This window comes from Trachymyrmex cornetzi, unplaced genomic scaffold, assembly GCF_001594075.2.
Source record: "Trachymyrmex cornetzi isolate Tcor2-1 unplaced genomic scaffold, Tcor1.1 scaffold210, whole genome shotgun sequence".
Taxonomy (NCBI): domain Eukaryota; kingdom Metazoa; phylum Arthropoda; class Insecta; order Hymenoptera; family Formicidae; genus Trachymyrmex; species Trachymyrmex cornetzi.
In genome coordinates, this window is record NW_017296742.1 from 450823 (window position 1) to 463370 (window position 12548).

General features: G+C 31.7%; 2 protein-coding genes across 2 annotated transcripts in view; one reads left to right on the top strand and one right to left on the bottom strand.

Annotated features, from left to right (window-relative positions):
• The first annotated feature begins 293 nt into the window (after nucleotides 1-293).
• Nucleotides 294-4610, top strand: Cdc45 (cell division cycle protein 45). Its single transcript, XM_018505758.1, has 9 exons — nucleotides 294-654; nucleotides 2266-2418; nucleotides 2489-2698; nucleotides 2772-2945; nucleotides 3024-3262; nucleotides 3366-3702; nucleotides 3765-4159; nucleotides 4226-4302; nucleotides 4381-4610. Exons 1-9 carry the CDS (start codon nucleotides 604-606, stop codon nucleotides 4443-4445), a joined length of 1701 nt encoding a protein of 566 aa, XP_018361260.1. The 5' UTR covers nucleotides 294-603; the 3' UTR covers nucleotides 4446-4610.
• Nucleotides 4611-4642: 32 nt separating this feature from the next.
• Nucleotides 4643-12548, bottom strand: part of LOC108760002 (nucleoredoxin) — a 15944-nt gene continuing 8038 nt past the window's right edge. The window contains exons 2-7 of the mRNA XM_018505763.1: nucleotides 9028-9297; nucleotides 7752-7852; nucleotides 7390-7585; nucleotides 7125-7215; nucleotides 5947-6086; nucleotides 4643-5675 (exon numbers count right to left, since the gene is read on the bottom strand). Of these exons, the coding sequence (XP_018361265.1) occupies nucleotides 5445-5675; nucleotides 5947-6086; nucleotides 7125-7215; nucleotides 7390-7585; nucleotides 7752-7852; nucleotides 9028-9297 (1029 nt within the window). The 3' untranslated portion in view covers nucleotides 4643-5444. The remainder of the gene's footprint in view (nucleotides 5676-5946; nucleotides 6087-7124; nucleotides 7216-7389; nucleotides 7586-7751; nucleotides 7853-9027; nucleotides 9298-12548) is intronic.

The following is a 12548-nucleotide window of genomic DNA, read 5'->3' on the forward strand; positions in this document are numbered from 1 at the left end:
TTGTTTGCTTACGTTAAACAAGGATGAAACGATTCACTGTGTTACACTGTGTTTGATTGTGTCCTTGCTGGAAAGCACCCTGTGTCGGTTTGTGTCTCCTAAAAGGAAAGCAGCCTTAATCACATGACCATTGCGATTGGTCAATTATTTCTTCATCCGAGGTCTTGGACCGATTTCGAGCTGGATACAAGGATCGTGGATACAAGGCTTAAATGCTCCTTTACTCGATCCATCGAATATAGACTCGAGTATCGATATCAGCAACTGCACTGTTTACAATTCATGGTGGAATTAAACATGAATGGTAGTATTAATTCCACCATGTTTACAATTGTTATCGGGAAAACGTAATTTAACTATCACATCTGATTGTCACGCTTGAGCAGCAGCTGTTTTCGGACCGGACCGAATCCTGGAGTGATGATGGTATTGGAAGTAACCTTCTCTCACCGGTGCCGACGGCAATCGCGCGATCGTCGCGCGCAACGGAACGCGGTGTGATCCGACCGTTTGGATTTTTCGCGCTAAATCACTCGTTTTAAGACTCGCGCGCGAGGCCGTCGCAAAACCTGCGATGTTTTACCTGCCGTAGACGGTCGCAACATGTTCGTGACGAACCTGAAGAAGGATTTCTACGATGTGATACAAAGAAGCGTGAGTCGACGTTTCATTCTGCCTCACGGCGGTATATTGCGTGTCCGTTATAAATAGGTTACCCGCAATCTGCTTGCACCGTCTCTCTTCTCGAGCCTCCTCGGTTGCCATCTCTGCTTTTCTGCAACGTTCCAATCGCTAGTCAGGCTTTTTCATTCTTCCTTTCTGTATAAATTATGCAGTTACATAATTTTTCCTTTTCTTTGAATGGTTGGAGACATGGATTGCATAGAAGTCTCTAATCATTTCTTTGTCTTTTTTATTAACAATAAATGTGTTTATTAATAATAAACATAGTATGTATTGTTTCTTATGCTTAATGTTGCTTCATAACAAATAATTTTTTAAATTAAGTTTATACTTTAATTCATAATTTTACATCATTCTCTCTCTTTCCTTTGGATAAATAGAAAATCATGTCATATATATGTCTGATTCGTATTTTCTATTATCTATGTACACATATATATATATATATATATATATTTATATATAACAGTAATAAATATAAATAAATCTAACATAAATTATATATCTGTTTCTTATACACTTCAATAAATAATTCTTCATTAAATCTATAACTGCATTGATAATTAAAGACTTTCTTTTGGATACAAAATTTCATACATGTCTGATTCCTTTCTTTCTTTATAATAATAGAAGTATCTTAATAATAAAATTTCTTTTTAATAGTGGATATAAATTATATGTATATATTTATGTATTTATTTATTGTATGCTTTACAATAAATAATTTTTCATTAAATTATATTCTCTGTAGTTTGATATAGTTCTATCTTTCCATCAGATAAGTAAAAAGCAGGGTTGGCAGGTTCACTTTTTTTTTTATCTAAGTTAAGTTAAAGAACAGCCTTGAAAATTTAACTTAGTTAAGATACAAGTTAATCCATAATGAAATTAATTGAATTAGAAGTTACGTTAATAAAAAACTGAAAAGTTAACAATTAAATTTGACTGTTTTACATTTTTCTTATTTTTTTCACACATATTCATTAAAAAATAACCGTTACGACTAACGATTATACAATATAAAAGACAAAATTACTAATTATACTCATTATCCCCTCGCATTGTATCTGAGGGTTAACTTAAAAAAAAAAGTTAAATTAAAAATTAATAGTTACCGATAAAATGTAACAAAATTAAGTTAAATAATTAAGAATTTAAAATCTAACTAATTAATTAACTTTTTAATATTCAACTTTTAATTTTTTAATTTAGTGCTATCCAACCTTGGTAAAACCATGCATGTACGATTCTTTTGTTTTTTATTAATAATGAATATAATGCAAACAATACATCTGTTTTTATACACTTTATGACGAATAATTTTTTATTAAATTTATATTTATGTACTTATATATAAAACTTATATTTTTGTTTAATAATTAGAAAATTACCTTATGTTTGATTTCTTTATTTTTCATTAATAATAAACGATATAAATAGCATATTGTTATATGCTTTATAATGAATAATTCTTTGTGAAATTAATATTCACGTTTTTAAGGTTTAAAAATATAGTATTCAAATATTTTATTTAAATAATTCTGTGTGTTATAGAGAAATCTTTAATTTCTTTTTTTGCAGAGGTGTTTACTTTTAGTGAACTTTGATGTTGATGCAATCTGTGCCTGTAGAATATTGCAACAACTTTTAAAAAATGATCATATGATATATACTCTTGTATCTGTTCGAGGTATTCAGGATATGATAAATGCTTTTGATGAAAATTGTGAAGAGGTAGTTATGGAAGGATTATCTATAGTCATTATCACATTAACAATAATAATTAATTTAAGAAAAATTTCAGATAAAAAATGTTGTTATGATAAACTGTGGTGGTACTCTAGATTTAGTGGAATTACTTCAACCAGACGAATCTGTGGTATTTTTTATTCTCGACAGTCATAGACCTTATGATTTAACTAATATATATTCAGAAAATCAAATACGTATTCTTAATAAACCTGACGAAGACAATGAGATTCCAGAATATAACGATATATATCGAGATGATAGTGTATGTAACAAATCGTTTCATTTAGTCTAATTCTCTTTTTCTATTTTCTATACTTTTGTTCAATCATATTCAGTCAGATGAAGAGGAGGCAAATGATGAATCAGATGATGAAACTGAAGGCAGGCATAGTAAAAGGCGAAGGTTGAATGAAGAAGATATATTAAAGCGAAGCGAACGAAGAAAATGGGTTGAAAACAGAGAAACAGTTCTTTTTAATTATTCACAATACAGTTACTATGGCAAATCAGTATGCATTATAATTTATGACCTCAATAACAATATATAATAATATTCTATTTCAAAAACTTGTTTTGTTTTATTACAGAGCGCAATAGTGGTATTTGAAATAGCTTGGAATATGTCAAAGGATAATTTAGACATGGCATGGTGGGCCATAATTGGTTCCACAGAACAATCTATCCTCAGCAAGGTGGAGTCACGAATAACCGTTCTTGAGGAAGGTTCTCTTCAGGCACATGTTTCAAGATTAACACACAGACAAGGAGTTGATATTGACAAGCAACAGCAGCAACAGAGTATTGTTAAGGTTACTTACGATAAAGAGTATCCTTTTATATATATATATATATATATATATAATTCATTTTTTACTAAATAATTGAATTTGACATATGTACTATATTAATTTCTTAATAATAACAAATAGTCTGCAATTAGCATTATATCGTCACTGGACTGTTGAAGCCAGCTTGAAATATTCAATGCCAACTGCAGTGTCATTACGTTTATGGTCTATTAGAGGGGAACAGCGTTTGAAGGAAGTTTTAGCTGAAATGGGATTACCTCTGGTGCAATCCAAACAATTATTTCGTGCAATGGATCTTACTTTTAGACAAGAATTTAAGCAGATGGTTGAAAAATTAGCTGGCAAATATAATGTCAATAGCATCATTGGCACTAGTTTTACTCTTCAATATGGTTATCGTTTTAAATATTGTGCATCAGATATGGTATATGCTATGTTGGCTTTGCTGGATTCGACGGTAAGTCAGCAGTCATTAAATATGGTATGTTATAATACTTTTTTAAATATATACTTTTACAGACAAAGGACAGACAACCACAACGTTGTTTCTTAGACGCGCTAGACTGTTTATCACGTACAAAAAAGGATGTTTTAGAAAGTGGCATTGAAAAAGCAAAGCTTATGCTTCATAACATCTTTAAAACTGCACAGAATATATTAGAAGCTAAACAAGTAAAGAATTTTGGTTCCTTTTTATATATCAATGTGCCGGATGGGAATGTAGATAATTATTTATTTGCACATCCTCATCCTTTGATTATGCTGGCTCAGTTTGCTCTCAAAGCATATGTAAATTCTTCAAGAAATAGACGCGCTTCTGAGTGGCCTCTTGTGGCCTCTGCGATATTTGACGCAGAGGAAGGATCGTGCCTTCTTGTTGGTATACCGCCAGTTTGTGAAGATCAACCCAGAAGGTAATATTTATAAGTGTATACAAAATGTAAGATTTATATTATTTAACCATGATTTTTTTGTTACAGTTTATTTGGGAAAGCATTCGAGCAAACTGCAAAGAATAAAAATTGTTACATTGAGGCAGACTACTTTGATAGTACAAGTAAATATGAAATGGAATTTTATGAGCTACATAAGTCAGAATGAAATTTATTATAGTGAATATTTTTCCTTTTTACAGTAATAAGACTGAAAATCGAGGAAAGACCCAAGTTTCTCGATGCTTTAGCAGCACTTCTTGCGTAATAATTATCATAGATGTATAATTATCAGAGACGGACAATATGACAACCACACTTTAATCAAATTTTTAACTAACACGACTATTGAAACAACTCGAAGCACTTTATTGCTCATGACATATGGTGCCTTTTTTTTTAAACGCAAATTTATTGTACATTTTTTAACCAGCGACGGTAGTAGCTTTATAATTGTAAAATATTTAATATATAAATTAGGACTGATATGTGATTTAATAACATCATATGAGTATAATGTATGTTGTATAAAAAATGCTAGGATACAACAAGTGATAAATAAGAAAAAGATTTCAATAATATTTGCATTAGTACTTTAAGAAATATGATACTTTTATAAAAAAAGAACTTGACAGAGAAACTGGAAAAAACGCAGATATAAATAAAGTCGTTTGCTACATCGGACAATTGATATGATGCTCATCATTACCTACATGTTAAATTTATACAAGATAAATATGTAGTTATACAAATATTGTGTAAAATATTTAAATACCGACAATGATGTTGCTCATATATATAAGCTACGTAACAATGAATAGGCTATCTCATAAATACAAGAACTTCCAGTGCGCTTATCCGGTATTTATTTAGTAATTTATAATATATTAATGTATCCATGTGCATCTACGTACACTTAAAAATACAATTTGATCGACTTAGTTTTGACTGATATAATACATATTCTTTTATTTCATCCGCGAAGAATCGTATAAGAACAAGATTGCGTTAGGAAATTTTACCTGGGTGCACCTATATTCTTTATTTTTGTTCAATATTCGGTTAACAAGGACAAAATGATATACAAGTGCACTCCGAACGCAGCCCAAGTACAGCCTATATACGCGAATCTCTATATGTAAAGAACAATGATATCACAGAGACAGGAATAAAAAAGAAAGAGAGGGACATTTTTTTGTTTGAACAGCTCTTATAAAATTTGTCAAATACAAATTTTGTGTGTACCTAATTAACGTTTTATATGACTTTAGGCCGGCATACGTTCGTTTGTTTTTGATGTTTTATGCACTGCCGCTATTTTATTTATCGGCAGTTTGTTATTGAGAAATCCATCGACGAACTGTTGTACAGAGTCCACAGTAATCTCGGCACCGTATTCCATTACGACGTACAACCCTCGCGGAATATCGATAGCGGTTAAAAGAGGTACTGCATCATCCAAACCAATGAATTCACGAAGAATGTCCGATGTTTCACACTACGTTAAAAATCATTAATTATAATTATATCAATTTCCTATTAAATGTAATTAATTAAAAAATAAATATTTCATATTTAAGAAATATTTGCAGTTTTAGTATATTTATATTTTGTAATTTTAAAACTTTTTTATTCTCATAAATATTCGAAAAAATCATATAAAATCATATAAAAATTGTATTAATTAATTATTATATTACAATAAATATTTATTTAATTTATATGTCATTTCCTATGTCTATAGATATTCTATATGTATGTATACTTACGTCTAAAGCTATGTAAAACTGCAAAGAATCGTCTTCAGGATCATCATAATTTAGATCATAATCGGGTTGATCTCTTCTATACGCTTGTGCAGCTGGTAGTAATACGCTTTCTCCAAATTGAATCTCACAGTCTTCTCCCTCTGTAAAACAGAAGAGCATTAAACAACTACTTAGTATTTTATTCTGATTCTCACTCTCTATTTCTCAATACAAAAAATTATATATATTTACATATACTATATATATTTATATATAATTCAGGGATGGGAAAATTACTTTGTAAAAGTTACAAAAGCTACAAAAGTAATTAATTACAGTTACAGTTTTTCTCTTTCAAAAAGTAATTAATTACCGTTACAAGTTATTGACTCTGAAAAGTAATTCGTTACAGTTACAGTTACTGAAAAAGTAACTTTAAGTTATTTTTAAGTTACTTTTTTCATCGAAATTTTTACTAGTAGTATCGATATCATTAGGGCTGTATTCAGAAACATTATCCAACTATCTTCGTGTATCGTTTTACCCTTGTTTTTCATCTAATATTAAACAAGGATGATACACGGGGTCATCAGAGTAATGCAGCCTAGGACAATTAAAAAAAAAGACTGGCTTACATTTACATGTTATACAATTATTCAAAAAGATAAAAAAATTGTATGGCGAAGACGTTTTTCGTTAAAGTAATATAAACACATGTGAATATGAATATGAATATGAAATAGCACACATACAATATTTTTTGTAAAAAAAATTCTTTTTATATTCGGCTATAAAAGTTGCAAATAAATTCCAACACTAATCCAAACTAGTGTACAACCGTTCACGGAGCGCTCTTTCATTTGATTGGTGGATTCCATTAAATCCCAAAATATAGACCAAACAGGTACAATAGATATTTTAAACTTATTTGTCAATTTAGTGTGCAGTAGTGTCCACTTGGCAAATAAGTTTAAGATATATAAAATAAGTTTAAAGTATATAAAATATGAAAGTAACTATTAAATTAGTTACTAGTTACTTAAAAGATATAACTAAATTAAGTTATAGTTACAGATGGAAAGAAAGTAACGAAGTTAAGTTACTGAAAAAAAGTAACTCTAACTGTAACTTCGTTACAAGTAACGAGTTACTTCCCTGATATAATTATATATTTACATATTTTATTTATATCATCTTACCGACAAATAAGATAATAGCTGGAGCATCGTGTAACGACGTAGCATACTTTTCTGTTAAAATATTCACTAATCTACTGCTCCAAGGAAAATTCTGAAAATGTAAATAGTTTTTATAATATTAATAAAATTATTCTGCAATAATAAAAACCTCAAAAAGTATTTTATAGACATTTATACTTAGATATACTTTTATAATTTATTTTATTCGTATCTTTTTACTATTATATCTTTTATAATTAATTTTTTAATTTTTTTTTCAAATTACCAGTCCCTCTGGATCCTCAATTAACTCGGCGCGCCCATCCAAAGTAATTATATTGTCGCGAGGATCTAGAATAACCAGAGTAGGTATTGCCTGAACGTCGAAGGCTCTTGCCAATTTTCGACGTCTTTCTTCTTGATTAAAAGGTATCCTCAACCAAGGCATTGTTTCCGTGTATGCATTGTAGGAATCCTCGCTCCTAGAATAGAAACATATTGAAATCTTTTACAAACAAAAATATGCGATGAAAGTAAAAAGAACAAATATAACTATATATATATAAAAAAAATATTCATTAAATGAGAGGAACAAAAATATCTCTGAATGAAATGCAATAATTTAAAAAGTGTATTATAAAAGCTTACCTGTCCGAACTCACGAAAATTACTTCAAAATCATGGCCTCTCTCTTGAATTCGTTGGTAGGTATCCACGAGTTGTGGGGTAAATGCTTTACAAGGCGGACACTAAATTTAAAAAACCCAATGTATTAATAATATAATTCAAACGCGTAACATAAGCATTTGTAATTAGAAATACATATAATCAAGTATTCAAATAACTCAGAGTGAATAAAAAGTATCTTAGAAAACATTTTACATTCTTCTGTAATCAGAAGAATATAGGATTATTTGAATAGTCAAGCTAATTAAAAAATTAGCATTCCGTTTTGTAAGAATTAACAAATTATAAACAGCTTCGGGGATTATATTTCTCTTGAAACGGATATATATATGTACACACACACACACACACTCAAACACACACACACACACACACATACCGGGTGTCTGAGACCATCCGTACACCCTTTTTATCTCGGAAAGAGAGTATTTTAGAAAAGAACTTTTCAGATAAAAGTTGTATGGTTTCGAGGTGTACATAAAATAATGTCATTGGTTTGACCTTGAATAGTCGTTTGAAAATCATATATGAAGGCTACATTGATTTCATCCAAATAGTACACCCTATTTTTCACTCCATATTCTTGTAGCTTACTTCAAAAGTTTTCCAAAATATTATAATCAAATATTTTTTTATTAAAAACTTTATGAAGAACAAAAAATTCGCATATATGAGCGCAGGTGGGATCAGATTTACAGATCACGAGTCAATCGCCCCGAGCGGTAAGCCACTCGACGACCCTGCATGTATTATATATATATATATATATATATATTTACAGGGTGTTTCTGAAACGCCCACTAATCATATAGTGCTATTCTTAATAAAAAACTGAACTGAAAAGTCCTCTACCATTTTGCGATTTTCGCAATATTTTTCTTTAGTTATCCACTGAGCATAATATCTAAAATTGACATATAAAACAACTTTTAAGATATCTTTAAGAGTTCTTTAAGAAACATTTTCAAAATGTTTCACAAAGAACACTAAAAGAATATCTTAAAATTGTCTTATACATTGATTTTATCCGTTTATTCGGCAACCTTTAGAAATTAATATCTTGTTAACTATTGCGAAAATTGCAAAATGGTATAGGACTTTTCGATTCAGTTTTCTGTTAAGAATAGCACTATGTGATTAGTGGGCGTTATTTCAGAAATACTCTGTATATGTCAACTAAAATTTTCGCAGGAAGCGATGAAACATTTTTAACATTCACTCGGGTATCGTAGCTCACCCAATGTGCACTGAAGTAAATCCCCTTGAAACAGTGGCGAAGCTCCTCGTGTAACATAGGTTCATTACTGTCGCGTGCGCCGCACGACAGAAGAGGTCCATCCTCAAGAGCAGCTTTCGGATGTGGAGGTCTCCAAGGGAATTCCGCACCGGTAGGATCGGCGATAGTTCGTTCAACTCCTCCCCTTGTCACAATGGACCCATTGGACGCTTCCAGTAAAATCAACGTCGGTACGCCCGCCTTTATCCGATATCTTCGAGTCAATCTGGTCTGAAAAAGATTAATATATTACGAATAACGGTCGGATGGCAGTGATAAAACATTAATTACAAAATTGAAACCTTCTCGGAAGGCCTGATTACATAATAGTCCTTATCATATAAATTAAGACCATAAGACAAACCGGAATTGCGATAAAATATTCGGAAATTTCGTTTCTCTTTTAAACGATATATTACGCTTTTACGTTCAGTGGGACTTGTCAGACGTTTAATTATAATGTTTCCTTTTCATTTCGCGCGATTGAAATATATAGGGTGGGGAAAAAGTACCGGGACACCTGAATATCATAGAAAATATAAGTATTACAGAAAAGTGTTTCAGACAAATGTTGTAGGGTTCCAAAAGATCTATTTACTTATGTAAAAAAATTGATCTGACCTTGACCTGACCTTGAAGACGCCACGCAAGGTCAAACGGATATGATCAGTAAATAGATCTTTTGGAACCCTACAACTTCTGTCTGAAACACTTTTCTGTAATACTTATATTTTCCATGATATTCAGGTGTCCCGGTACTTTTCCCCCACCCTGTATACATATCGCACGTAATATCTGATATTATTTAATACAACCAATGTGTGTGTGTGTGCATGTGTATATAAGCAGGTATAATTAACATGCTGCAGGAAGGAAGGAAATAATGGTCTCATTCAATAACACCAATAAACAAGATGCGCTAAAAGCATATTTCTCCAGAGACGTTCTGCAGCAATAATCACGAACAGCTGCAGTCGGAATTGCATTAACGATGCAAGCGATATTACCGTACGGATGATATTACTCGAGGAGTAATAAGAGTAATGGAATAAGAGTAAATGGAATAAAGCTGCACGTGGAAGGCAATTACTGACGAAAATGTATCGGTTTATCGTATCGTATGTAATAGTATCATTTCTCTCAGTAATTTGCTAAATAACAGATTTTCCATTATCTTTCTTTCATTGTTATATTTAAAACGATAATATTTTACGACAATATAATACGTTCGTAATCCCGTGGTGGCATATGTTACATGTTTTTTCGCGAAAGTTATTTTATATTTGCAGTGAAAATTACGATTTCGAATTTTTTATGCTCCGCAAAATTAATTCGTTATCTGTGCTAATCACCAATTAATTTTTTAAAGGAAGAGAATCGAAAGTGAGAAAGTTTTCAGTTTTTAACAGTTTTCTTTCAACAATTTTTGCATTACTGTCCATTTCTATCAATGTGGATTAACTTTAATCTCGGTTTAACTTATGTTTTTATAATAAACTTAAAAGAATATAAAAAATACATTAAAAAGTTAATCCTTAAACTCGAACAATCATTTCGGCGCGCGTTTCTGGGGACTACATACGTAGTATATAAATTCACACAAGAATCATACAAGCATTTAATAGCGTTTTCGATTGGGGTGCACTGGCTGTACTCAGTGTCAAGAGCGTGTTCGATTGGCAGTGCCAATGCGCACTTGGCTAGTGTCACGTGTTCATTTGATCGCACGACACTCGCGTAGTGCGCACTCAGTGCGCACTAAGTGGCACGAGATATTTTGACGGTGCCAGTTCAGTGCACGTTTTATCACAGTTAAGGATATACATAGGGACAAGCAAATCTGCGCAGTTGAATTGAAAACGGGGTCTTGTCCCTACTCTTAATATCTTTTACTGTAGTTTTGTAACATTTTGTTGAACATTGCTTCAAAGTGAACAAAAATGAGTTTCAGTTTTAGCACTGAAAATCTTGGCGTATTCTTTTGTACTTGCACTATTCAGTGCAACCCATGGAACTCGTCCAGTGTTGGTGTGAACTGAGTGCGCACTGGTGCGCACTAACTTTTGCCCAATCGAAAACGCTATAAGATCCAGCTAAACCGTTTAAGGCTTTGATTTCTATAGTTTGTGTTATCGCATATACGGTCCTATAATATATTATATTGTTTAATAAATTTGCTTTACGCAATTCTATCGGTTGAATTAATCTTTAATTAAATTAATCGAAACTTGCTTAATGCATGAATTCGTCTGCATCGGAATATTCAGAGCACATGTTTCCAATTTAAATATCCGCGTATTATGATTAATTAACTGTTCATTTTTTTCATTTCGTTTTGTTAAACGATAAAAAATTAATGACTTTATCCATGTTAAAATAACAAATATTATTTGATAAGTTAATTAAGTTAATCGGAGTCAGAGATCAAAGCGGAGATCAAGTTATCCGGAGGTATTTATCTTATGGGGGTGCCTCGATCAATGTCTTCAAAGCTGCTTTTACTCCCGTGTTATTTTCGATATTAATTATAAAAATATCTCTTATTGATTTATACCACAACCCTGTAAGAAAAGTAACGTAAGTCGGAATTTTTCGAATTCGTATTATGTACGAATTGTGTGTTCTAAATATATGTATAGGCTTTCAATCAGAGGAAAATGATACAAGTTGAATTAAAAAATGTTTCTCCCAAAGAAAAATAACAAATAAAAATAGAAATAGTTTTTAGAGGAAACATAACATCATAACGATACCAAAATTAATATTTATTTCTAGAGAACTTAAAACAAGCAATTCGTAATTAGATCTAAATTACATAACTTAATGCTTAATATTGCCATAAAAAACATTTAGTTTTAAAATACGCAATTTTCCTTTCTCTCTCTTAGACAATTTTATATTTTTTCTTTACATCAATTTTCTTGCGAGAATATTTCACTTTTTTCCGGTTTATCGCAAGAAATAGAATATATAAGAATTTTATCTTTTTATATCAACGTGCATGTGTGCGTTTTTGTTCTAATATTAGATATTTAATAGAATACAAAAACGCGTATTTTTCGAAATGAAACATAATATCTGAGGCTACATTTCCAGTTTTTTCGTCGATAAAACTTGCTGACGCAGCTTCTCGTCATAACCGTCGATCGGGTATCATAATTCAAGCGAAAGGAGAATCCGCGCGCGCGCTCTGTACGGAGTCTAAACCTTCCAATCTACCCCCGAAACTGCATTAAGTTGGCCGACCCTCTTCTGGAACATTCTGGAGCCCCTCGTCTCCGATATCTCGAGGGAGGATCGGTCGGGATTTCTCGTATCGCGCGGGATGCTCCGTTATGGGTTACGATCGCACATAAAGGGTGGAAGGAGGGGAGCATAGAGAGGGTGAGATAGAAGAGGCGTAAGGCGAGAGAGAAGGGTCTTGTAGCGAACACGATGGATCGCGCTTACGTTATCGCAGGTATAATACTTTTACCGGGAGA

What these genes read in the sequence shown, in the direction of transcription:
- Cdc45 (XM_018505758.1), top strand. Translation starts at nt 604, where the DNA reads ATGTTCGTGACGAACCTGAAGAAGGATTTCTACGATGTGATACAAAGA. An exon ending in ATATATATCGAGATGATAGT is followed by an intron (nt 2,699 to 2,771) that starts GTATGTAACAAA and finishes AATCATATTCAG; the next exon opens with TCAGATGAAGAGGAGGCAAA. An exon ending in TGGCTTTGCTGGATTCGACG is followed by an intron (nt 3,703 to 3,764) that starts GTAAGTCAGCAG and finishes ATACTTTTACAG; the next exon opens with ACAAAGGACAGACAACCACA.